General features: G+C 49.7%; 1 protein-coding gene across 1 annotated transcript in view; it reads right to left on the bottom strand.

Annotated features, from left to right (window-relative positions):
* The window catches only part of LOC123757291 (transforming growth factor beta receptor type 3), a 720483-nt gene that overhangs the window by 144319 nt on the left and 548203 nt on the right, over positions 1-27961 (bottom strand). The window contains 1 exon segment of the mRNA XM_045740847.2: positions 4337-4578. Within this exon segment, the coding sequence (XP_045596803.2) occupies positions 4337-4578 (242 nt within the window).

The following is a 27961-nucleotide window of genomic DNA, read 5'->3' as shown; positions in this document are numbered from 1 at the left end:
CAAGCATGGGGACCTAGTGGAGGGCCAACAAAAACCTACCTGTGATCCTACCGCCACACCTGGCAGACCCCCGCCAGGCAACACAAAACAAAAACACAAGAAAACCCCCGCAAAAGCATGTCTCCAAGAGAACAGAACCGGTCGCTATGGGTATAACAGACAGCTGCACAGTACCTCGCGCCAAAGCCAGCAACGAAACTACCTTCTAACCCAAGGAAAACAGGAGTAAGAACCTCCCAGCTGAGCCCCCAAGAGCGGGCAAACACCGAGCAGCGACAGAACCACACGGAGGTAGCAGCTCCTGCATGGCTCATGGAAGATAACCCTGAGGCCGCAAAGGCAGTACTTACAGGGCACCTAGGGAAGGAAGCCCTAGGTGCATGCAGCCCCAGTACTCTTGTGTTACGTCTGGCTCACACACCACCAAAACAGAGCAACAACACCGCACTGCAGCACTGCGCAAAGAGTGGAGCCAGAGCGATCGACCGTCACCAACACAACAGCCTCTTGAACTGATGAGAGGTGTCGGCGTGGAGGTCTGGGACTCCCCCCTCCCTTCCCCCTCCCGGGGAGGGGGGTTGCGCAGATGGATGCGCGGCGTTTCCTTGGTTTTGATTGGGGAGTTCTGTTGCTAGTTCGGCTTTTGGTTTGCAATTTATTTGATCAGCAGTAGTTTGTTTTGGAATACCTACCTTTCTGGGTGCCTGACCTGGTAGATGACAGACAAAGACTGCTTCCAATTACACGGGGGTGTGGTGTCTTTAGGCCATTGCTCCTCGTGCCTCTCTTGTGGGCCAGGATCTGGCTCTAGTCACTGGTAGGCTTAGAACTCATTCAATTGACTGTTGCCACGGTCTAATATATACACATCAGCCCGGTATAGCTCTGGGGAGCCGAAGGGGTTCTCCACAGAAAAGAAATGTTCCATTCCAATTAGCTGTGGTTATATAATTATAATCAAATGGGTTAAATATCTGGAGAAATGATATGCTGTAATAACAGACACTATGGTTTTCGAACTTGAAGATCCTGTGTAATAAATCTACGTAGTTTCTGTGACAGTCACTGAGATTTTACAGGAAAAAGATGGTTTGGTAGACTGCATTTACTTTTCCTGAATTTACCTGAGGGCCACTAACATTCTAATGACCTCGACAAGGACAGGAAGCCGGCAGCTTGTCATTGGTCCCTCCATTTCTCCTGACGAATTTTTTTAATTGATTTAAAAATTCAATAGAGTTTTGTCATTTACAGCTTCAGCGGGTAGGCAGTTCCATGGGATTATAGCCCTGTGGGTGAAAAATCATCATCTGTTTTCAGTCCTACATTGTGACTGGTTGAGCTTGAAACTGTTGCTCCTTGTTTGTGTTACATCTGACCTTGTGAAGAAACTGTCTGGATCAATATCCTCCAAATTGTTCAGTATTTTACAAGTTTTGATGTTGTCCTGTCATGCCTGGTTTGCAGTGCTGTTAGCCCTGTGGCCCTCAACAATTCCTGATATGAAAACTGATCGAGTTCTGGATGATTTTTGCTGCTGCTGAACTGGTGCTGAACTTTCTGCAATGCAACTATATCTTTTTGAAGATGGGGTCTCCATGCTTGCCTACAATAATCCAAGTGGGGGTACAGCAGAGATTTAAACAGTTGAATAACTACCATCTATCCTTAAAGTCAAAGGAACACTTGATTATTCATGGGTTTGATTAGTTTTTACTGTTGCTCCCACCTGTTGCGTAACTTTCAGCAAAAGGTGGATTTTGAGACTCCAAGGTCCTTTTCTTCATCAATCTGCTGCAAGGTAATGTTATTAATATGGTAGTTGTGTTGTGAGTTGCTATGCTCCACATGCAAGGTCATGCCTTTTTTATATTAAAAAAGCATTTACGTCTTCTGACCATTTGTGGAGTTCATGGAGATCTCTTTGTAAGACCCCCAATATCATTTTCACTTCCCACTTTACCATAAAACTTAGCACACAGAGAAATCACATTATCATGATATATCAATAAACAAATCCACAGGAGGCATGATGAGGATTCAAACCTATGCGCTGGGTGTTCACAAATGCTTGTTTTAGCTAACTGCACCATGACATGGTAAAAGATTACAACCTGAGGTACTACTCCACACACAAGGATCCCAAGACTTCCACTAAAGCCGAACCAGAGTTTCACACAATTTCTCCCCATGCACTCGGGCTCTGTCGTTCAGTAGTTCTACCTCTGATGCCCCTCTTTCAATTCAGAGAAATCATATTAACATGATATATCAATGAACAAATCCTCAGGAGCCATGGATTTCAAGAATTCCAGCGCGGCCGTGGTCATCACTACATGGGATAGACTTTTAGACAAACTGAGAGTGCCTCGCCCCACGCCCCCAGCACCATACGCTCGTTCGACCCATACGCGTACAAACAGATGTCATATTTCAAGTAAACCATCGTAAACTAATTCAAATTTTATGAGGAATTTGATATCATATACCAAAACATTCACACTCTAGGGCAGTCGTCACCCGAGGTTCCACTGTATCTTCTTTTCTGGTGAAGAATGAGTCAGCAGGTGATCCTCAGGTGACTGATGCTTCGTTGGTTCAGCCAAGGGTGCATCAGTTTTTGTCCCATGGTGCCTCTTTGCTACTACCTGCATGTCACATTTGTGTCAGTGGATACCTTGATGGTTGATTCTGTTTCCTTGGTTCCCTGTTCCAAGGCTCTCATTTCTCAGATTTTCTACAGTGTCATCAAGTCTAGCCAGCCTGTGGTCTACCATCGATCCCATGATGTTTGTAAATATGCAGCTTTGGTTGCCATCTTCTCTCATATGCCCTGGGCTGATATTCAAGCTAGGGGGTTTTGCCATTCTAACTGAATGCTGGTAATCCAGTATATGGTTAATGTTCCTGGGGCCCAGTCAATTGAGTGCAGCACCATGTCGCTTAGCCTGGTTTCTCTTCTTCGTCCTTAGTTTTTGCCACCTCTCATTCCTGGTAAGTCCCTTTTGTATTTTTTGGTTAGTTAGCATCAGGGAGCCTCAAGGGATTCCTTCCAGAAACCCAGCGTTGAATATAATGAAACGCCAATTTCTGGAGGAATCCTAGTGACTCCCTGCCACCCTCCTGCCCTCCGGGTTGTTTATTGGTTCATCACTGATTTGTCCATCATGTCCAGAACTGATTTGTCCATCAGGTCCAGAACTGATTTGTCCATCAGGTCCAGAACTGATTTGGGAGAGCCAGTTACCAGGCAGCTGCCAGGCTGCCTGGTAGTGGTAATTGGTACTAACACGTTTCAAACTTATTTGAATCCCTTGTTCCAGATTACAGAGTTGTTTGGGAGTTTATAAGGCTTCATTTTCTATGAACCTCTCTAGTTGTCTGTAAAGCTGCACTGACTTTCTGGAGCCTTTCTATGGTGAGATGGTGATTTGTCACCTGCTCCCTGCTACTCTTTATAAACAGGCCAGGTTCTGGCTCAGGCCAAACAGAACTATCCATGACTGATGTGACCTTTTAGTATGATGCAATCATCGGAAGATAGCTTCAGTCACTCCAGAAATTTGTGTGTAATTACATTTAACGCTGGATTTTATAACCTTGCAGCAGCTACATCAGCACCAATAGCTGAGCCGACAGGTGGATGTACAGTATATGGCTGCATGAGCACATCTAAGTCATCCTCAATGCAGCTTGGCTAGAAGCAACACCACCTCTGGTCTGCCTATATCTAACCATCTTACCAGACGGACTTAAACTACAGCCATGACCTGACTCTGCAGCCACCTGCAGTCTATGGTTCTATCTTACAGCTCTTCCTGTTACTACACAGTTGAGACATACATTAAACCATTGTAAACAATATAGCAAATATATACTGTATTACTGATCATATTATGTGTTTACTGCCCTACTTGTCAGGGTGTGGAAAAAAACAGTGAACTTAGAAAATCTTTGTCTGTAGTCTAATCATCTAAAGCACAATCATTTACACTTTACCTTAATAATTTTACATAATCTTGATACAATCATGTAACTTTCCACTTAATCTTTCTCAATATCAAATACCAAAATGTTTGCTTATCTAACATGCAAATTACAGTTGATCCACCCTAATAAAAGCTGCTCCCCAACAGAAGTTAAAATAAAATTAAATAATTTTGATCCAATAAGTAAATTGGCTGCAATGGAAGGAGTCTATAACTACACTTAAGCAGGAATCTACTGTATTGTGAATCAGTTAAGCTTAACCAAATAAAGCTTTATGTACCAGGTATATTGTACTGGCCATATTGGAGCTATGTAAAAATTCACTTCCTTAACATATTGTACTTACATAATTTGTATAAGTGGTCTGGTATGAGGAGCTTTGCGTCATAAATTTGCATCGGCCAAATATTTCTTTTACAACAATGTGAGAGGCATTCATGACACCAGGGCATGAACGGTCTCCCAGTGACATGGAAATCCCTCCTACACGTTCGGAGATATAAAATGGAATGGCAACTGTCATAGTATTCTCATCACAGCTCACTGACAAACCAGCCTGGATAACTCCTGCTACATCTTCTGCATACACTGAAAATTAAAATAAATTATTGACAAACTTAGGTGACATGTAGCCTAGTCTATTGTTCATGATACGTAAAGACACATGAGAATATTACTTTAATAAATTATAAAGCATGGCACTGATAGTAATTAAGCAAGAAGCTCAAGAAGACCCTGTTTCATTCATTCTCATTCAAGTGTGGTCTGGAAATGTAATGACCATTATTTGATTTAAATTTTATTGTTATGAAAGAGCCACAAGCAAAGGCAAATTTCTTACTTAATGCAAGGCTGGAAGAAGAATGTCAGAAGTGTTCAAAAGATATCTCCAGACCTTTTAGAAGCTGGTCAACTCATTCTTTGCCAGAGAAGGAGCTGGCTGCAGACGAATAAAATGCCTACCACGCAAAAAAAAAAAACAGCATTGAATGTAATGAAACGCCATTTTCTGGGTGAGCACCGGAGGCTCCCTGGAGCTTATCGGGCTAATGTATGTTATATTAGTCTGGGACATTAGCTAAGGAGTTCAGACCTACCAGGGTCCAGAACCAGGCCCTTTCAGAGAGGTTTCAGGGAGCAATGGCCCTGGAAAACCCCCTTGTGGTTGGGGTTTTCTTTATCTGCCATCAACCAGGGTTAGGCACCCAGAAAGATAGGCATAACAAAACAAACCCCTTATGGTAAAAATAAAACAGAAAACTGAACAGAGAGGTAGAAACTCCCTACAATCCCAAGGAAACAAGCAAACAAGCAAACATCACACTTTACTGTTGAGCTGATCATCCTCGCAATTCATGAGTGAAATGATTCATTCATTTCATTATATAAATATATCACACTACACACTATTGAATAATATTACAGCAAAAAAACTATGAAAAATCAGTCAGAGACATTGAAATAATTAGGTAATTATCTCTTTGTGGCAACTCCTGCCTGACAGCTGGCAAGAAACAGACCGTCTGAGACGCAGGGTGAGTCAGCACCTATTTTTTGCCAGACTTCCCCACCCTATAGTGGGCAATATATGCCACTTACGATTATTTTATTATTTTTCCAATGATCAGAGAACAAAAATTAACAGGTTTAGATTTTTTTTTTTTTTTTTTTTTTTTTGGTATGCGCCTGTGGGTGACAAATGCTAAATAGCCCGGAGCCACACAAGGGTTAAATACACAAAGTGCCAATTACAAACTAGGGAAGGCAACAAACGCAGCAAGCCTGAAGCCCCACCACCAACTGTACGAGTTCTGGAACCCTGGAGAGAAACGTGCCAAGAAGTGACCCAGAGGTCCTGGGCTACCATCCAGGCACCCGGCTCCAACAGAAGCTAGACCGGAGACAACAGTCCTCCGAAGAGCTCAAAGAATCTAAGGCACAGACTGAACAAAACTAGAAGAGCCTCAGATCTGCAAGGCCCGTGTCTGCATAGAGCAGACAGGAACCCCAGAAGGATGGGGCGGATTGACCATGTCCAAACGCACCCACCAAGATGGCATGAAGCGCAGGGAAAGAAGCCCACCCCGCCAGCCCCAAACCCCCTATAGGGGGAGAAGCCGTCCGCCGCCACCAAAGGCTGGAAGACAACCAAAAACGCCCATGATCTGCGGGACTAAGTGAGAGCCAACAGAGCAAGCTGCTTCCCCAGCGCCCCGTCAACAGCAAAGGGAATGGAGTTGATTCCAACAGAAAAAGTATATATATATACATGTATGTATATAAATACACTCATAAGGTGTATTACACACACATGTGTATGTACATGCGCATACACACGTGCACACACACACAACATGCACACACATAAGTGTACACATGTATATGTATATATGTGTACACACATATATACAGTGGTACCTCGGAATACGAGTGTTCCTGTATTCGAGTTTTTCGGAATACAATGGGGCCTCGACTTACGATGCTAATCCGTTCCCAGAGACGGATCGTAAGTCGAAATATCGTAAGTCGAAGCGATTTTTCCCACAGAAATAAAGGGATTTGAATTAATCCGTTCCCCACCCTCCAAAATATTAACATACAAATACATTTTATACTGAATACAATGTTTTTTCCTAACTACAATACAGTACCTAAGTTGATCTTACCTTTATGGAGGGCTCTTGATGGCGTATGGAAGATGGTGATAAGGGGGGAGGAGGAGAGTTGTTACTGTTTGGAAGGGGAGTCCCCTTCCATTATAACATCAGGCAGTGATGTTTTCTCTGGAGTACTCTCTCTCCTATGTTTTGCCTGAATACCACTAAGACCTGGTTGTGGTTCAGTGCTTGTTTGTCTCACTACAAATTTGTCAAGAGACATTTGTTTTTCCCTTCGTTTTAACATTTGTCTGTAATGATGCATCACAGTGTCATTGAATAGGTTAAGGCAACGGCCTACTGCAGCTTGATTTGGGTGAGTCGTTTCAGCAAAGGTTTGTAGTTCTTCCCATGTTGCACACATTTTCTTAATTGTTGAGAAAAAGACATTCTGTACTCTTGTTTCTGCTCTATGGTCATCCTTACATGGGTTTTCATATGTTGAGCCTTACCACTTACTTTCCTGGGACTCATTACGTGATATATAATAATTACTTTAATGATCAAAATGCAAAAAATCACCACAAACGCGGAATTTCTTATAGGCGCGATCATCACTAAGAGGGTAGCTGTAGTAAACTGAGGCAGGTCGGACCGCATGATCGGGAACCACTCGCTCAGTCAACCCGAACGTGTACCAACAAATATCGGAAGACGACGACACCATCGTATGTCAAGTCGCATTTTTCGAGGAAATTTACATCGTAACTCGAAATTATCGTAAGTAGGGGCAATCGTAAGTCGAGGTGCCACTGTACAAGCAGGATTTGCTCGGAAAATTTGCCTCGGAAGGTGAGAATTGCCTCGGAACACAAGGGTGTTGATACATGTACAGGCCGACTAGCTCGTGGTGGCACGGCGATCGCACCTCAGTTTACCAGTACCTTGCGCCCATTGCCTATCCCGCCTGAATTCTCCACAATGATTTAGTTTTTTTGTCAGATTTTTGGCAATTTAAGCATAAAAGTTGTTATTATCTATTTCGCCATGGTTCCCAAGAAAGCCAGTGGTAAGGTTTAACCTAAGAAAATAGTGCGGCATTTCGAGCGGCAACATTGAAAAGTGTAAACTCTTTTCACTGTCCTGACATTAATTTTCGATGTATGTATTTCATTTTTGTACCAATGTGTTCGCAATAGAATGTTCTAGAAGAACATATGTATAAAATGTCACCAAAGCATGAGTTAGACCAACACCATATAAAGAACTACATTGATCACTAGCCGTGAGCGCCAAACAGCGACGAAATGTTTCTACTCTTTTCAAGGTTGTCAACTCCACACTTGTCCTACAGCGTTAAATTTGGTATCATTGAGATTGCAATAAAATTCCCTACACGGACATATGCATATAAATGTAGAATCAATGTTACAGCCCACCCGCAAGAGTGTGGGAAGTGGCCGAAGTATTACCCGTGACAGCATATCGGTGAAACCCCTATTGAAAAGTGTATATTCTTTTCACTATTCTGACATTAATTTTCAATGTATGTATTTCATTTTTGTATCACTGTGTTCGCAATTGAATGTTCTAGAAGGACATAAGTATAAAATGTCACACAAGAATGTGTTAGACCGGCACCAAATAAAAAACTATGTCGATTACACTTGTCGTGTGAACAATACAATGGTCTTACCTCGATGGTGCAATGCTATGCCATTCTCCCAAATAGGCTATGTGGCTATTAGAAAAAATGGAAATTTAATGGAGAACATTTTCAAACTATCCCACAGTTGATCGCATAACAAATAGAGTTTATAGAAATATTTTTTCTCGTGACTCGTGAACGAGTCCGCTGTGCGACCTCAACACAAAAAGTGGTAATGCTTTCAAGCGCCATGATAAGGCTAAAGTGTTAAGAAAATGTGTGAAGTATGGGAAGATTTGCAAAGTTTTGTTGAAAAAACTCACCCAGATAAAGCTGTAGCAGGCCGTTGCATTGACCTTTTAACAGTATCGCTCGTTCTCTTTGGACACCAATCATGTTCATTTTTTTTCTCTTGAGTCCTAGTTGTGCACAGGACTCGAGTCCACTACAGGAATATTTGTATAAAATTCATTTTTTATCCGATTGACCTCGGAATAGTTTCAAAATCAGCGCTTTTAGAATGCGCACAATTTGATACCAAAATGAAAGATGTAACACAAAACTTGATGTCAGAACACTTGAAAGATTATAAATACTTTTTGGGTGTAAATTTTTAATTTTAAAATATTTGTTAAAATTCTATTTATTGTGCTATTATTATTATGAGACTAGCTTTAAAATGCACACTTTTATATTGCAAACAGTTTGATACCAAAAATCCAGCATTGAATGTAATGAAACGCCATTTTCTGGGCGAGTCCCGGAGGCTCCCCGGAGCTATCCAGGCTGAATGGACATGTATAACTTTCTGGCATCAGTCAATGCATGGAGTTCTTGGCTACCGGGGACCACGAGCCAGAACCTGGCCCCCTCTAGAGAGGCACGAGGAGCAATGGCCTATAGAGACCCCCCTTATGATTGGGAACATTCTATGTCTGCCATCGACCGGGACAGGCACCCAGAAAGGTAGGTGCCCCAAAACAAACCCCTATTCTGGTAAACTATTGTGACCGAAGACTGAACAGGTGGACAGAACTCCCCAAACGAAAATTAGCCCTCATGACGTCATCATGTCGCCGCGCCGCCGTCTGCGCAATCCCCCCCCTCCCCGGGAGGGGGAAGGGGGGAGCCCCAGACCCCACCGTCGATGACCCAACCATTAGTTCTTAGGCTGGATGTCAAAAACGCGAAAAACACCACCGACCGGAGGGAGGGAGGGATGCCGGGGAGCCTCCGGGACTCACCCAGAAAATGGCGTTTCATTACATTCAACGCTGGATTTCTGGGGGGGAGCCCCATCGGCTCCCCGGAGCTAACTACCCAAAGATAAGGAAAAACAGGGACTTACCCGAGCAGCGGTCAGTCCTCACTCCTCAACGCGAAGGCGAGACAACTGGCTGCAACCGTCGACCCAAAGAAACGCAGGCCCGACGAGGCCCAGGAACATTCACCAGGTAGAGAGCGGCCAGGACCCTGTTCGATCTCCAAAAACCCCGGGCCTGAATGTCCACCCAAGACATGTTGCCAAAGACAGCCGCCAAAGCAGCAAATTTACGAACGTCGTGGGCCCGGGGAAAAACCGCAGGCTGGCTACACTTAATAACCCTGCAGACAACCTGAGAGACCCGAGCCCGGGAAGAGGGAAGAAGGGGAAACCGGATCAACCCAGAGCGCATCCCCGGCAACAGAAGCCGTGGCGCGCAAATAACAGAGGAGAGCCGCAACCGGACACAACACATGATGCACCCCCGGCCTTACCAACCAAGCATCAACAACCCACGGCCCCCTCCAGAACGCAACCGACTCATTCTTCGCCAGAAAAGAGGGAGACGGCTGCAAACGAACAAAACGACTACCAGGACTGAAAGAGCAGAAACCCCGGCGCCGGAGGAGAGCATGAAGCTTGCCAACCCGACCCCCCAAGGCCAATGCCAACAGGAAAAGAGCCTTGGAAAAACAATCCCGAACGGAAGGGGCCACCACAAACCGGGGCAGAGAGAGAGAAACGAGAGCACGCGGTCCAAAGACCAGGATAGCTCAGGCGGCGCATGAGCAGGCCGGAGGTGAAACAACGCCCGGGATAACTTGCGAAACGGGGCAGAAGTAACATCAACCCTGAAAGCAAGCTGAAGCGGCTCCGCTAATGCCGCACGATACGAAGCGACAGTAGATGACGCAAGATGACGGTCCTGAAACGGCTAAGAGAGAAAGGACAGAACAACCCTATCAGAGACCGAAGAACACCGACGCAGTGATAGGAAAAACCGGAAGGACCGCCAGGACACCTCATACTGCCGCTGAGACGAAGCACGCAGGTGGGAGACCAACAAGGAAGCCACCTGCGCACCATACAATGAATGATAAACCTGAGTCAAAAACACCAGACGTGAAGATTCAAGGAGAAGATGGAACCAGCCTTGTACAGGGCCGGACCGATCTGTTGAAAGAGGCGGAGCCGCGGGAAGACCCTCGGGTACAGACACCGAACAAGCAGCGCCTGAAACCAAGGCTGAGCCGGCCACCAAGGGGCCAGAAGGACCACATGACCCTGGTAAGTCTCCAAGCGAGTCAGGACCTGGAGCAACAGCGGAACCGGGGGAAAGAGGTACAGGTAATCCCACCTCGCCCAATCCAGCCGGAAGCTGTCGACCCCGACGGCGACGGCTTCGCAGTCGGGAAAGGGCGCCACATAAACTGGGAGACGCCTCGACCACGCTGACGCGAAGAGATCCACGTCCGGAGTCCCGAACATCCGGCACAGCCAATGGAAGGAGTCGGCATTGATCGTCCACTCCGAGGACAGGGGACGGAACCGAGACAGGCCATCCGCCAAGACGTTGGACACCCCCCCGGACATGAACCGCCAGAGAGCCAAACCCCGAGAACTCAGCAGACGAGTCACCCGAAGCGACCAGCCCCAAAGAGCCAAGGATCGCATCGAACCCCCTCGGTTCAAACAATGAACCACTGGGGTGCAGTCCGAATGGAGCCGGATCGTCGATCCGCGAGCGACTTGAATCCTCCGGAGTGACATCCACACTGCCGCGAACTCCTGCACTGTGCTGTGAGCCCGACGGAAAGACAGAACCCACCGCCCCTGGCCGGCCTGGTGAGCACTGGTCACAAAACCCCAGCCAAGAGACGACGCGTCCGTGTACACATTGAGCGAGGGCATGGGAAGGCGTCAAGGCACCAAACCCCGAAAAACCCGAAGAGAAAGCCGGCGACGCAGCAACCGACGCAAAGCCCCCGGAGGTCGAACCCAACGATCGCGAGAGAGGCGGAAGGGCCAGCCCCGAAGGAACCAGAACAGCTGACGAAGCCACACCCGACCCGGCGGGTATACCATCATGGCAAAGCTCATTGCTCCCGCACAAACTCTCGAGCAACCACCTTGTGACCCGGGAACCCCTCAGAAACGGGCGAAGGCGGGACCACAGGCGCAAGAGAGCCGCCAGAGGAAGAGACAAGGAAGCAGTCCGAGCATCCCAAACCAGACCCAGCCAAGACCGAACCTGAGAGGGAACCAGATGAGACTTCCTCCAGTTCACCAAGAACCCGAACCTGGCGAGCTGGGAAAGAACCAAATCCCTGGTGAGCAGACACGCGGACCGGCTGGGAGCCTAAACCAGCCAGTCGTCGAGATAGGCCAGCACCCGAACACCTAGCAGACACAGGCGGGCCACCATGACTCGAGTGAGATGTGTGAAAATGCGTGGCGCCAGATTCAACCCAAAGGGAAGACAACGAAAGCGGTAACCTTGACGCCCCACAAACAAGCCGAGCCAGTCCCTGAACTCCGGATGAACCGGGACGTGCCAATACGCGTCCTTGAGATCCAGGAACACCATTCAAGCGCCCCTCTCCAAGAGAAGACGGACCTGGGACAGCGTAGTCATCCGAAAGGAGGGGCACAAAACCCACAAGTTCAGACGGGACAAGTCCAGAATGAACCGGAGGTCCGCGCAGTCCCGTTTCGGAACTGGAAACAGGCGGGAAACCCACCGGAGGGACGACGTCGTTTCGACTACGCCCAAGCGAACCCACTCCGAGATGACCCGACAGAGCGCAGGAGAAGAGGCCTGCCCCGCAAGCCCCGAACCCCCCGAGGGAGGAAGAGCCACCCAACGCCACCACAGGCCGCGCGAAACGACCCGAAAAGCCCATGAATCATGGGACCAGGCGTGGGCAAACCGGGCGAGCCACCCCCCCATCACCCCGTCAATGGGGAAATCGCGAAAGGGCCGACGCACCTTGCGAGAACAAAGGGGGCGAACAGGACGGAGCCCACTCCGTCCAGCAACAGCCAGAACCGAAGGCGCCGCCAGCCTAGAATCTGGCACCAAAGGCCTACCCCGACAAAAAGACCCCCGAGCCCTGGCACGACCCTTCCGGGAAGGCCCCCCACGAGCCCCCCAGAGCAACAACAACTCCGACATAGGCCGACAACTGACCGAGGCTGCCTGCAGATACTGCCCCACCGCAGACTCCGCAAACAGCAACGGACAAACGAAGAGCCAGGGCCCAGGCGGACTCCAAGGAGAAAGCTAGCACCGCCTGACGACACGCGAGGCGAGAAGCATAGAACCGCAAAACCGCATCACGCAGGATGGGCGCGAAGAGCTTCAACAAAGCAGACGACGCCCGCACAGCCGAGGGCAGCGCACCAGACCCAGCAGCAGCCCCAAGCGCTCCCACATCCAACTCGAGCCAATATGAGGATAGCTCCAGGAGGGAAAAGAAATGCAGAGCCGAAGCAAGCAGGCCACGAGTCCGCAAATCCTCTGCAATCAAGGCAGCCGAGAGGGAAGGAACCTGCACGTGAAGCTGCATGACACCAACATCCCGCGGAAGGGCAGGGGGCAAACAAACAAGCATTCAGATGCTCGAAAGCACCCCCCCCCAGGAAAACCTGCAATGCCAAAAAACCTCTTGCCACTCAAGCGCACGGGACCGACAGAACGTGTGCCAATCCTCCAACGAAAAGAGAGGACAGTTTGCCAACCAGGACGACTCCGGAACCTCATAACAAAACCAGCATGAACCTGGGGATCCGTACACGAAGGAACAAGGATCCATCAGGAAGGCATAATCCGGGTCACGCAAGAGGTAAGCCGCCAAGGCCTCCCGCACCTCCAAAGCCGAAACACGGGAAGCGGGAAACCTCTGGAAAGACGGAACCGAAGAACCCTCGGGGTCACGGAACCTAACCCGGGAAGGGGTGGACACCAAATCCAATTCGTACGCGGAGGGAGCGAAAGAGAACCCCTCTCCTTGTAACACCAAGCCCCGCTCGGAGGGCAAAAAAAAAACCAGGCGGGGTCCAACGGGGCCCAAGGCCCCCAAGCCAACCCCTCCCCAACCCCAGGAACCTCACCCAGAGGGCCCGGGGCTGAGCCGTCCTCCTGAGCCCCCACCCCCAAAGAAAAGGTGGGAGCAGCCGACAAAGCAGGAACAAAGGGGGCCCATTGCCCAGACCCAGAAGCTTCGGCAGAAGGACCAGGCTCGAATGCCTCCACCACCGCCCCAGAAGGGGACACCCCCGAGACCGCCCGAGTCTCACAACCGACTAAACCCAGCCCCGGCTCTGAAACCCTCAGACGTTTAGGAGCCGGCAGCAAGGGGGGGAGGACCGAACGAGCAACAGAAGGGGAAGGACTTGGAGGGGCGGACGGAACCAGAGCCGAAGCGACCCCCACCCCCAAGTCCGGGTCCCTATAACCAAAACGGGGCAGTCTCGGGGCATCCGGGGCAGCGACCAACCTAGCGCATTGCAGCAACCTAAAGCGAGCATGCAACGCCTCAGCTGCCCTCACCTGCATATCAGGTGCAGTAGCCTGGGTGAACTGGAGTACGTACAGACAACACACGTCGCACAACTCTGGGTCAAAACAATCACTGACCCAACAGGCAGCATGGCGGAGGCAAAACCGGTGAGTGTCCCCCCTAAGACAAGGGGACAGAGCAACCGTCAAACTCGCAGGACGCGACGGGGGACTCAGGGGTCACATCCATCGGACCACGTAGCCCCTGTGGGGTTTTCCAGGGCCCTTAGCCTTGATAACACGCTAAGGGAAGCCCAGGCAGGGTACTGAGAACCGGCACCCAAAACTACCAACAAACTGCTATAGCTGAACCCCCGGGACGTGTACACTCACGGGGGCCAAGCGGGGAGTACCACCAAGTAGACAATCTGGAGACAAACCCCAAGAACAGCGTTGGGGACCAAACAGGCTGACCCCCCCCACCAGGCAAAAAAGAAAAACAAAAGAAAAACCCCACAAGAGGTACCTGGTTACCTGGTTGATGGGGTTCTGGGAGTTCTTCTACTCCCCAAGCCCGGCCTGAGGCCAGGCTTGACTTGTGAGAGTTTGGTCCACTAGGCTGTTGCTTGGAGCGGCCCGCAGGCCCACACACCCACCACAGCCCGGTTGGTCCGGCACTCCTTGGAGGAATAAATCTAGTTTCCTCTTGAAGATGTCCACGGTTGTTCCAGTAATATTTCTTATGCTTGCTGGGAGGACGTTGAACAACCGCGGACCTCTGATGTTTATACAGTGTTCTCTGATTGTGCCTATGGCACCTCTGCTCTTCACTGGTTCTATTCTGCATTTTCTTCCATATCGTTCACTCCAGTACGTTGTTATTTTACTGTGTAGATTTGGTACTTGGCCCTCCAGTATCTTCCATGTGTACATTATTTGGTATCTCTCTCGTCTTCTTTCTAGTGAGTACATTTGGAGGGCTTTGAGACGATCCCAATAATTTAGGTGCTTTATTGCTTCTATGCGTGCCGTATATGTTTTCTGTATTCCCTCTATTTCAGCAATCTCTCCTGCTCTGAAGGGGGAAGTGAGTACTGAGCAGTACTCAAGACGGGACAACACAAGTGACTTGAAGAGTACAACCATTGTGATGGGATCCCTGGATTTGAAAGTTCTCGTAATCCATCCTATCATTTTTCTGGCTGTTGCAATATTTGCTTGGTTATGCTCCTTAAACATTAGGTCGTCAGACATTATTATTCCCAAATCCTTTACATGCTGTTTTCCTACTATGGGTACTAGTAGGACAACGTACCCAGGCGGAACAGAGCCGGCCGCTGTTATTAGTGAAAACTAGCTGTGCAGTACCCCGCGCTCCTGCCAGTGACGAAAACTACCCCCTACCCAGAGACAAACAAGGGCAAGAAAAACCCCCAGCTGACCCCAAGGGCGGCCAAGTACCGAGTAGTACACAGCACAGTGGAGGTAGACCCCAAGGCGACCCAGGGAAGGTAGCCCTAAGCCCCATGGGCAGTACTTACAGGGCACCTAGGGAAGATAACCCTAGGCGCATGCAGCCCGAGCACCGTGGAATAATACTCCTGGCCCACACACCATCGGAAGGGACAGCTCAAACCACCAGGAACAGAACTGCAACTGCAAACAGGAGCCAGAGGCACGACCGCACCAGATCCCATCAGCCTGAGAACTAATGGTTGGGTCGCCGACAGTGGGGTCTGGGGCTCCCCCCTTCCCCCTCCCGGGGAGGGGGGTGGGGGTTGCGCAGACGGTGGCGCGGCGACATGATGACGTCATGAGGGCTAATTTTCATTTGGGGAGTTCTGTCCACCTGTTCGGTCTTCGGTCGCAATAGTTTACCAGAATAGGGGTTTGTTTTGGGGCGCCAACCTTTCTGGGTGCCTGTCCCAGTCAATAGCAGACATAGAATGCTCCCAGTCATAAGGGGGGTCTCTATAGGCCATTGCTCCTTGTGCCTCTCTAGAGGGGGCCAGGTTCTGGCTCGTGGTCCCCGGTAGGCAAGAACTCCATGCATTGACTGATGCCAGAAAATTATACATATCCATTCAGCCTGGCTAGCTCCGGGGAGCCGACGGGGCTCCCCCCAGAAAGAGCAAATTAACATGAAAATTGATGTCAGAACACTGGAAAGATATAAATAATTTTGATGATGAGCATCCAAAATTAAAATATTTGTTAAAATTCCAGTTATTACTCTATTATTATGAGACTAGTTATAAAATATGTGCCTTTATATTGCAAACAATTTGATACCAAAATGAGTGATGTAACATGAAAATTGATGTTATCAAACTGAATGAGTATACACATTAGGTTTTGGTGTGCAAATTGGTGCTCGTTCACGGGTAATTTTAGGCTTTGCTGCGGGGAGTCTCACCAGGCTTTTGGACATCTGCAGGGTACTTAATTGGAAATATACATCTGCAGGGTATTTAATTTTGAACACAATGATACCAAAACGAATGACGTAGTATGAGAATTAAGGTGAGAAAACTGAAACGAGAATAAACATTTTACTGATTTTGAGCGCTCACGGGTCACTTTTCCGACTTTAGGCTTTGCTGTGGGGAGTCTCGCCAGGCTTTTGGACATTATACGCATATACATCTGCACAGAATTTGATTGCGAACACAATGATACCAAAACGAACGACATAGCATGAGAATTAAGGTGAGAAAACTGAAATGAGTATACACATTTCGGTGTCGCCGCACGCTCGCCCGCACCATTAGCCCCATGACGTCAAAGTCTGCGGTGCTCTCGTGGTGCGCGCGACAAATGCGTTATGGTGCATTAAATGGTGCGTTAAATGACAATGTGATGTCTTACTACAGACAAGTGTTAAAATGTAGGGAAAAACAAGTGTCTTTAGACAGATTCTTAGTAAGACAAGACCACCCTTCCAAACAGTAACACCTCTTTTCCTCCCTCCTCCTCACCATCTTCCATACGCCAACAGCAGTCATCAACAAGGTAAGTAATAACTTGAACATAGTTTTGTAGGTTTATTTAGATGAATAAGGTATAAAATTTAGTTTGAAGTAAGGTTTTTGGGTAGTCAGGAACGGATTAATTCATTTCCCATTATTTCTTATGGGGGAAATTAGCTTCAGATTACGAGTTTCTGGAATACGAGCTGTCTCCAGGAACGGATTAAACTCTTAAACTGAGGTATCACAGTACACATGAAAATAAAATAAAATTAAATAAAGAAAAGAAAGATACAAGCCGCCAACCAGTAGGGAGAGAGCACCATGCCAGCCAGGCGAAGAAGGCACAAAGAAAGCACAAAACTGCATCAAAAGGCCCACCTCGACAACAAAACCCAAAGCCCTCAGCATGACCACAACATGTGCCAAGACCCAAAAAGATTAGCCTGCATGCCAGGAAGACCCCGGAACCCCAGAAAGCAGAACCGGGTCACACACGAGCAAAGCCCCCTGAACCCAAACCAAAGAACCCAAAGGAATCTGGAATCAAACCTGGGGGCGCCAAACTACCACATTTGCAGGCAGAAATACACCACAGAAAGGCAAAGCATAGCCCCCAGACAGAACCCCAGGAAAACAACCAAAACAGACCAAAACAAATGGGACAAGGTGTGGGAGCAAGCATAAACAGACAGGGACACTGGGCCCAAACCCTAGGGCCCCAGACCCAAAACAGACAGAAAACGGAAAAACCGGTGCAAAACCCAACACCCAAGTATTCCCAGAGGAACAGAAGGGCAGGAAACATCAGAAAAGGAAAGAAATGGCAACCGGAGAATAAAACCCCCTGAAAGAGGTGAAAAACTCACCCAACACGCTCGCTCGCACACCCAGGCGCATGCAAACAAACCGCAGCACAGCCCTGGTGGCCACGCCAGGAAACCGGCAAGAAGAAAATGGCCACCAGAAACAGGGGGTCGTGACCGACGCAATAGATACGAAAATACACCAGCAAATGTGGGAAGCAAGCAGACTAGATGGACGAAACACTCTGCCCAGAAGCAGATAACCCCAGCAGGGGCAAACAGTCCCAGAACTGCTAGCAGGCATCCCCCACAGCCCCGGAGAAACTGCAACAGAGGCCCCAGAGCAGAGCCCTCCTCCATGCCCTCTGCCCCCAAAGAAAAGCAAGAGTCCAGGGGAAAGGCAGCAAGAAAGGGCTGCTGGTAAGACCCAGAAGCCTTGGCAGGAGGAACAGGCTCGAAAACCTCTGTCCCCAACCCGAACAGGGCAGCCCCCGAAAACCACCAGAGTCTCAGCCCCAACTAAACCCCGCCCCGACCCCGAAACCCACAGACGATCCGGAGCCGGGAACAGGGAGGGAAAGGGGCGAACAGCACCTAACCAAAACGGGACGGCCTTGGGGCATCCGAGTGGGAAACCAACCTAGCATGTTGCAGCAACCTAACCTAGCTTGCAACACGGATGCCGCCTGTACTCTGAACAGTAATAACATCAGGTGAGTACTGGAGAACAAGCAGAGAATATCTCTCGCAAGACTCCGGGTCAAGGTGTCAGTGACCCAACAGGCAACATGACGGAGGTAAAAGTGGCGACTGTCACCCGGAGACAAGGGCACAGCAACCAACGATCCCGTACAAGACGGGTTGGAACTCGGAAGACACATTCAATGGTCCACCGAGCCCAGACAGGGGTTTCCAGGGCCCGTAGGCTGACTGCTACGGGAAGCCCGCGCAAGGTGTTGCTAACCGGTTAAGAAACCCAAAAATAACAAGAGGGTAGAGGATAGCACTGAAAACCCCTGCGACGTGCACAATCACGGAGGCCTAGCGGAGGGCCACCAAACACTACCAGTGGAACTATAGCCAAACTAGATAGACCCCCCACCAGGCAAATGAAAATAAAAACAAAAGAAAAACTCCAAAAAAGTACACTGTCGCCGCTTAGGTGGCAGGTCACGCAACACTTTGATGCCCTAACCAGCACAATACCAGTCCCTACCCAGGGTCAAACAAAGGCCCCAAGCCCCAGCTGGCCCCAAGGGCAAGGCAATGCCGAGCAGCAAGAACTTCTATGGGAATAGTTCCCGAATGCCCCAGAGAAGATAACCCTGTCACGCAGGGGCAGTACTCACAGGGCGCTTTGGGAAGGAAGCCTCTAAGCGCATGCAGCCCCGGTACTGATGAGGAACACCTGGCCACCGCACAACACAAAACACGTCGGTGAATGTAACAAAAGGCAAACACCGCCTAGGAAACTGAGGGCAGAGAAGGGTCTGTCTTGGTTGACATTAGCTTACAAACTGATGCTAGACAGCCGGTGTGGTAAGGTCCGGGGCCCCCCTCCCCCTCTCAGGGCGGGGGATGGCTGCGCGGACGATCGGCGCCACAGTAAAGTGCGATGTTTGCTTGTTTGCTTGTTTCCTTGGGATTGTAGGGAGTTTCTACCTCTCTGCTCAGTTTTCTGTTATTTTTCTCCTTATTTTCTGTTAAAATTATTGCAACTGAAAGCCGAACAGGTGGACAGAACTCCCCAAACAAAAATTAGCAAACTAGCATGATGTCATCATGTTATCGCTCTGCTGTCGGCACCCCTCGCCCCCCAACTCTCCAGGAGGGGGAAGGGGAAGCCCAAGACCCATCCACCAGCGACCCAACCTATAGTTCTTAGGCTGGATGTCAAAAAGCACAAAAAACACCACCATCCGGAGGGAGGGAGGGATGCCGGGGAGCCTCCGGGGAGCCAGCCTCAAAGAGCCAAGGATCGCATCGACCCCCCTTCGGTTCAGGCAATGAACCACCAGGGAGCAGACCAAATGGAGCTGGATCGTCGATCTGCGCGCGACTCAAACCCTCTGGAGCGACATCCACACCGCCACGAACTCCCGGACCGTGCTGTGAGCCCAACGGAAAGACGGACCCCACCGCCCCTGGCTGGCCTGGTGAGCACTGGTCTCAAAACCCTAGCCAAGAGACGACGCGTCTGTGTACGCATCGAGCGAGGGCTTGGGCAGGCGCCATGGCACTGAACCCCGAAAAACCCGAAGAGGAAGCTGGTGACACAGCAACCAACGCAAACCCCCCAGAGGCTGAACCCAACAATCTCGGGAGAGGTGGAAGGGCCTGCCCCGAAGGAACCAGAACAGCCGACGAAGCCACACCCGACCCGGCAGGTAGACCATCATGACAAAGTTCTGGCTCCCGCAGAAACTCTCGAGCAACCGCCGCGTACCTGAGAACCCCTCAGAAACAGGTGAAGGCGAACCGCAGACAAAGCAGAGCCGTGGAGGCAGAGACAAGGAAGCAGTGCGAGCATCCCAAACCAGACCCAGCCAAGACCGAATCCGAGAGGGAATCAGATGGGACTTCCTCCAGTTCACCAAGAACCTGAACCTGGCGAGCTGGGAAAGAACCAAATTCCTAGCAAGCAGACATGCGAACTTGCTGGGAGCCCAAACCAGCCACTCGTCGAGGTAGGCCAGAACCCGAACACCTAACTGACGCAGGCGGGACACCACGAGCCAAGTAAGGCATGTGAAAATGCGAGGCTCTAGATTCAACCCGAAGGGAAGATAACGAAAGTAGTAACCCTGATGCCCTACAACAAAACCGAGCCAGTCCCTGAACCTTCGGTAACATGGGACATGCCAATACATGTCTTTGAGGTCCAGGGACACCATCCAAGCGCCCAGCTCCAACAGGAGACGGATCTGGGATAGAGTAGTCATCCTGAAGGAGGGGCAATAAACCCACGGGTTCAGATAGGACAAGTCCAGAACGAACCGGAGGTCCGCACAGTCCCGTTTCGGGACTGGAAACAGGCAGGAAACAGACCTGAGAGACGCCATCGTTTCGACCACGCCCAAGCGAACCCACTCCGAGATGACCTGCCAGAGCGCAGGAGAAGAGGCCTGCCCCGCCAGTCCCGAATTCCCCAAGGGAGAAGGATCCACCCAATGCCACCACAGGCCACACAAAACGACCCGAAAAGCCCACAAATCATGGGACCAGGCACAAGTAAACAGGGCGAGCCGCCCCTTCATCACCCCGTTAATGGGATGAACCGCGAAAGGGCCAACGCGCCTTGTGAGAACCCAAGTGACGAAGAGGGCGATCCCTGTGCCGACCAGAAACAGCCGGAACCGTAGGCTGCGCCTGACCCAAATCTGGGACCAATGGTCTCCCATGACGAAAAGATCCACGAACCTTGGCCCGACCCTTCCAGGAAGGCCCCCCCACGAGTCCCCCGGGGCAACAACAACTCAGACATAGGCTGACATGTGGTGCAGGTACTGCACCACAGCAGACTCAGCAAACAGCAATGGACAAAAAGACAAAGACAACTGAAGAGCCAGGGCCCAAGCGGAATCTAAGGAAGAAGCCAGCACCGCCTGCTGACACACAAGGCAAAAAGCATAGAACTGTGAAACCGCATCATGCAGGAGTGGCACGAAGAGCTTCAACAAAGCATTCAATGCCTGCACCATGGAAGGCAGCGCACTGGACTCGGCAGCGGCTCCAAGCGCCCCCACATCCAACTCAAGCCAGTCTGAGGACAGATCAAGAAGGGAAAAGAAACGCAGAGCCAAAGCAAGCAGGCCACGAGTATGCAAATCCTCAGCAATCAAGACAACCGAAAGGAAAGGAACCTGCATGTGAAGCTGCATGACATCAACATCCCGCAGAAAGGCAGGGGCAAACAAACAAGCATTGAGATGCTCGAAGACGCCCCCAGGAAAACCTGAAATGCTGACCGAGTCTCTCACCACTCAAGTGCGCAGGATCGACAGAATGTGTACCAAGCCTCCAACGAGAACAGAGGACAGTCTGCCAACCAGGACGACTCCGGAACTTCATAACGAACCCAGTACGAACTAGAAGGGCCATACATGAAGGAATGCAAATCCATCACGAAGGCATAATCTGGGTTGCGCAGGAGGTAAGCCACATAGACCTCCCGCACCTCAGAAGACGAGATGCAGGAAGCTGGAAACCTCCGGAAAGACGGAACCGAAGAACCCGCAGGAGCACGGAACTAAACCCAGGGAGGGGTGGACACCAAATCCAACTCATACGTGGAGGGAGCAAAAGAAAACCTCTCTCCTTGTAACACCAAGCCCCGCTCGGAGGGCAGAAAAACCCAGGCAGGGTCCAACAGGGCCCAAAACCCCCAAGCCAACCCCTCCCCAACCACCGGAACCTCACCCTGATAACCCAGGGGGGGGGGGGGGAGCCGGGCTCCAAACCTCCCACCTCCAAAGAAAAGGCGGGAGCTGCCTAAAAAGCAGGAACAAAGGGGGGCCCACTGGCCAGACCCAGAAGCTCCGTTAGAAGGACCGGACTTGAATGCCTCCGCCGCAACCCCAGAAAGGGACCGCCAGAGTGTCAACACCAACTAGACCCTGCCCTGACTCCGAAACCCTCAGACGCATCGGAGCCGAAAGCAAGGGGGGTGGGGGGTGGAGGGATCGAATGAAATGCAGAAGGGGAAGGACTAAGAGGGGCGGACGGAACCAGAGCCAAAGCAACTCCCACCCCCATGTCCGGGTCCCTATAACCAAAATGGGGCAGTCTCGGAGCATCCGGGGTTGCAACCAACCGAGCGCATTGCAGCAACATAAATCTAGCATGCAACACCTTAGCTGCCTGCACCCGCATTTCATCATCAGTGGCTTGGGTGAACTGGAGTACGTACAGACAACATACGTCGCACGACTCCGGGTCAAAACAATCACCGACCCAACAGGCAGCATGGTGGAGGCAAAACCGGTGAGTGTCACCCTGAGACAAGGTGACAGAGCAACCTTCAAACTTGTAAGACGCAAGAGGGGACTCAGGCGTCACATCCATCGGATCAAGTAGCCCTCGTGGGGTTTCCCAGGGCCCTTAGCCTTGGTAACATGCTAAGGGAAGCCCAAATCAGTGTCTACCAAACAAACTCCTGAAGCTGAACCCCCGGGACATGTCCACTCACAGGGGTGCCAAGCGGAGAGGACCACCCACACAAAGGGAGAGATATATACACCTCAAGAACAGCGATGGGGGATGACAACGGCAGACCCCCACGAGGCAGAAAAAAAACAAAAGAAAAATTCCGCAAGAGGACAATGTACCCAGGCAGAACAGAGCCGGTCGCTGTTAATGGTGAAAACTGGCTGTGAAGTACCCTGTGCCCCTGCCAGTGACGAAAACTACCCCCTGCCCAAAAACAAACAAGGGCAAGAAAAAACCAGCTGACCCCAAGGGCGGCCAAATACCGAGCAGTAAAAGGCACAGCGGAGGTAGATCCGGAGGTGACTTGTGGAAGGTGGCCCCAAGCCCCAAGGGCAGTACTTACAGGGCACCTAGGGAAGGAGACCCTAGGCACATGCAGCCCGAATACCGTGAAATATCACTCCCGGCTCACGCACCACCTGAAGGGACAGCTCACACCACAAGGCACAGAACTGCAATGAAAAACTGGAGCCTGAGGCATGACCGCACCAGACTCCCATTAGCCAAGAACTGTAGGTTGGGTCACCGGCGGATGGGTCTGGGGGACCCCCTTCCCCCTCCCAGGGATAGGGGGGGGGCTGCGCAGATAGTGGCGCGGCGACATGATGACGTCATGCTAGTTTGCTAATTTTCGTTTGGGGAGTTCTGTCCACCTGTTCGGCTTTCGGTCGCAATATTTTTACCAGAATAAGGGTTTGTTTTGGGGAGCCTACCTTTCTGGGTGCCTGTCCTGGTCGATGGCAGACATAGAATGCTCCCAACCACAGGGTGGTCTCTATAGGCCATTGCTTCTCGTGCCTCTCTAGAGGGAAAGCCAGGTTCTCGGTCGTGGTCCCCAGTAGGCAAGAAATCCATGCATTGACTGATGCCAGATAGATATTCATATCCATCTAGCCTGGATAGCCCCAGGGAGCCGACGGGGCTCCCCCCGAGAAAAACAGTGTTGAATGTACTGAAATGCCATTTTCTGGGTGAGTCCCGGAGGCTCCCCAAAGCTATCCAGGCTGATATGCATATCCTTATACTTTGGCATCAATCAGTGTGAATGCAGTTCTAGACCTACTGGAGACCAAGAGCCAGAACCTGGCCCCCTCAGAGAGGCACAAGGAGTAATAGCTTATAGAATGCACATGGGATTTGGAGCATTCCATATCTGCCATCGACTGGGACACTCACCCAGAAAGGTAAGCACCTCAAAACAAACTCCTATTCCGGTAAAAACGACTAAAATAGACAAACGATTGGACAAAACTCCCCAAATTAAAACGAACAAACAAGCATGACGTCACATGAGCCACTACGCATGTCTTAGCAGCTCCCCTCTTTCCAGGAGGGAAAAGAGGGAGCCCCAGACCTCCAATGCGGGTGATCCACCCTGCAGTTCTGAGGCTGGATGTCAAAAATATGTGAAAAACCGCTGACCGGAGGGAGGGAGGGAGTGTTGCCGGGGAGCATTTTCTAGACTTGTTGATGATCATGCCCAGCTGCTGAGAAGCTGGATAAATAAATAGTGTAAGTTTATAGACTGTATTCATTTTGAATGTTATGTGGATTTATATTATTGCCCAGCAAACTGGAATATTGTTGATTAGCCTTTCACTCCCCTAGACAATTGACCGACATCCGGCCAGGCCATGCCCCCCAACGATGGTGAAGGTTACTCCATCATCATAAAAATAGGGGTTTTTAGCTCATGCTCAGCAGCTGCTCATGGCGTGGGTGGCAGTGGTAAGGGGAGGTGTGGGTGGCTGTGGTAGGGGTGGTGTAGATAGCAGTGGTACTCGAGGGTGAGCACCCAGAAAATGGCATTTCATTACATTCAAAGCTGTTTTTTTTTTTTTGAGGGGGGGGGGGAGCCCCATTGGCTCCCCGGGGCTACTTCACAAAAAATGAAAACAGAGGGACTTACCTGGGAGGCGGCCAGTGCTCACATCTTGACTCGAAGTCGAGACAACAGGCTGCAACCGCCGACCCAAAGCGACACAGGCCCGACTAGGCCCAGGAACATTCAGGAGGTAGCGTGCAGCCAGGACACAGGCCTGACTAGGCCTAGGAACATTCATGAGGAAGCGTGCAGCCAGGACACTGTTTGACCGCCAAAAACCCCGTGCCCGAATGTCAGCCCAGGACATGCTACCAAAGAGACGTTGCAGCAAGCACAGCAAAGTTACGAACGTCAATGGCACAGGGATAGATCACAGGCTGGCTAGACCAAATAACCCTGCAGACAACCTGAGAGACCTGAACCCAAGAACAGGGAAGAAGGGAAACCAGATCAACCCAAAGCGCGTCCCTACCCACAGAGGTCGTGGCGCGCAAATAATGGCGGAGAGCCACAACTGGACACAACACAAGATGTACCCCCGGCTTGACCAACCAAGCATCAACAACCCAAGGACCCCTCCGGAAAGCAGCAGTCTCATTCTTTGCCAGGAAAGAAAGAGACAGCTGCAAACAAAGAAACCTATCACCACAACTAATAGAGCAGAAACCCCTGCGCCGGAGGAGAGCATGAAGCTTCCCAACCCGAACCCCAGAGGCCAGTGCCAACAAGAAAAGAGCTTTGGAAAAACAATCCTGAACCGAAGGGGCCACAACAAACCAAGGTGAAGACAGAAACGAGAGTACATTGTCCAAAGACCAGAATGGCTCAGGCGGCGTATGAGCAGCAGGCCAGAGATGAAACAACGCCCGAGACAGCATGCGAAACGGCACAGAAGTAACATCAATACTGAAAGCAAGCCACAGCAGCTCCACCAACGCCGCATAATACGAAGCAACAGTATATGCCAAGACGACGGTCCCAAACCTCTACGAGAGAGGGGACAAGACCACGTCAACAAAAATGCAGGATACCTATGAAGAGACAAAAAGAAAAGGAAGGACCGCCAGCAAAACCTCATACCACCACTAAGACAAAGCACGCAGGTGGGATACCATCAATGAAACCACCTGATTACCAAAAAGATGGTGAGAGACTCATCAGAATTACCAGACTTGAAGACTCGAGGAGAAGACCGAACCAGCCTCTTCATGGACCGGAACGATCATTTGAAAGAGGCGGAGCCATGAGAAAACCCTTGGGTGTGGATATCAAGCAAGCAGCGCCCAAAACCAAGGCTGGCAAGGAATCAGATGGAACGTCTACCAGGAAACCAGGAACCCAAACGCTTCAAGCCGAGAAAGAACCAACCAAGGCGAGCAGAAATGCCTCGTCTGGGAAGAATTAAAGGACCAACAAGCCCGATAACGGATGATAACAAAACAATAATCCCATAAACAAAACGATCACCCTCGGCCGATGTGCTGGAGGTCCTAATTGCACCACCTGGCTTTCAGGGAGAGTGCCAACAAGGTTTATTTAATGATGATTAGTAATGTTGAGACAGAGTACAGAGAGATGATGTGATTACAGAATAATGAGATATAGAATCGAAAGACGACAAGTAGTACGGAAGAGGACCAATGAGTCCGATAAAGGACTGAAGGGAAGCCTCATCGGAAGTCTACAGACGTTCCAATAATATTGTAAGTATCAAAGACCTTCTCGAACCTTCTCGAACCTTGATAAATGAGTACAAAATCACAGAGGTTCAAATGGGCCCATTGGCATCCGTGACCAGTGGTCATGAAGGACCCCCCGATACGATTTGAACATGATTGCGACATGATGTAGAAGAAAACATGTCCAAGATAAGAAGGTTAAAATTACCAACAGGAAGGATGGAAACGACGGACCCAGAGGAACACGGAACCGAACCTGGGGAAGGGCCAACGCCCAAACTAACTCGTACGTAGAGGGAGGAAGGAAAACCCCCACTCCTTGTAACAGAAAGCCCCACTCGGAGGGTTGGAAAACCAAGGTGGGGTCCAACAGGGCCCAAGGCCCACCCAAGTCAGCCCATCCCCAACCCTGGGAACCTCCACATCAGGCCCCAGGGGCGAGTCATCCTCCAAAGCCCCAGCCTCATTAGAAAAAAGCCGAGGCATCCGGAAAAGCAGGAAGAAAAGGGGCCCACTGGTCAGACCCCAGAGCTACGGCTGGAGCAACCGACTCGAATGCCTTCGTCACCGCCCCGTAAAGGGCAACACTTTCGTCTGTGTTGTCATAGTTCAGTGACCCATGACTTTGAATGTTTCACATTAATAAATCATTTCTAAAACTGGTGTTTTAATAACTCTTTATTATCCTAATTAAACTAAACTAAATAAAACAAAAAATATACTGTAATATGATAGATATCTGTTAAAGTATTTGAGAAATTATTCACGTTATTGGCGGCACAACTCCAGCACGAGTGGACGGGTCTAATCCCTGTCCACACAACACCATGCTTGTTTTGTACGATTTCGTTGCCACAGTTCGGTGATCTACGGCTTCGAAATAATAAAATTAATAAATCAGTTCCAAAGTATTTTTTATAGCTCTTATTACCGTAATAATGTTGCTAAACTAAATATGTAACCCAACAATATATAATTTAATGTAAATCGAATATTTGAGAGAAATTTATGTTACTGGAAATCGAACATAGCACCAGGTGGTGTTTTGTTCGATTTCGTCGCCACAGTTCAGTGACCTACGGCTTCGAAATAATAAAATTAATAAATCAGTTCCAAAATAAGTATTTTTTATAGGTCTTATTATCGTAATAATGTTGCTAAACTAAATATATAACCCAAAAATATATAATTTGATTTAAATCGAATATTTAAGAGAAATTTATGTTACTGGATCTGGCTTAAACACCAGCCTACTGAAGGGTGTACGTATAGACTTAGTCTGTGTTTGTACAGTATGCACCCAGTGCCCTTAGCTTTGTCTGCGATTGACGTACAGTATTTATCCGCCAGTAGAAGAATAATTGTGGAATTGACCATTTTTTACTACAGCTTTTTGGTTATAAAACAAAATGTCTCAGGGGCTTACTAATAGTGCCTTATTAATGCCAAAAATGAAGCAATATTTTGCAAGAAC

The sequence above is a fragment of the Procambarus clarkii genome, chromosome 13, assembly GCF_040958095.1.
Source record: "Procambarus clarkii isolate CNS0578487 chromosome 13, FALCON_Pclarkii_2.0, whole genome shotgun sequence".
NCBI lineage: Eukaryota > Metazoa > Arthropoda > Malacostraca > Decapoda > Cambaridae > Procambarus > Procambarus clarkii.
This window is presented reverse-complemented; position numbering and strand designations above follow the sequence as displayed.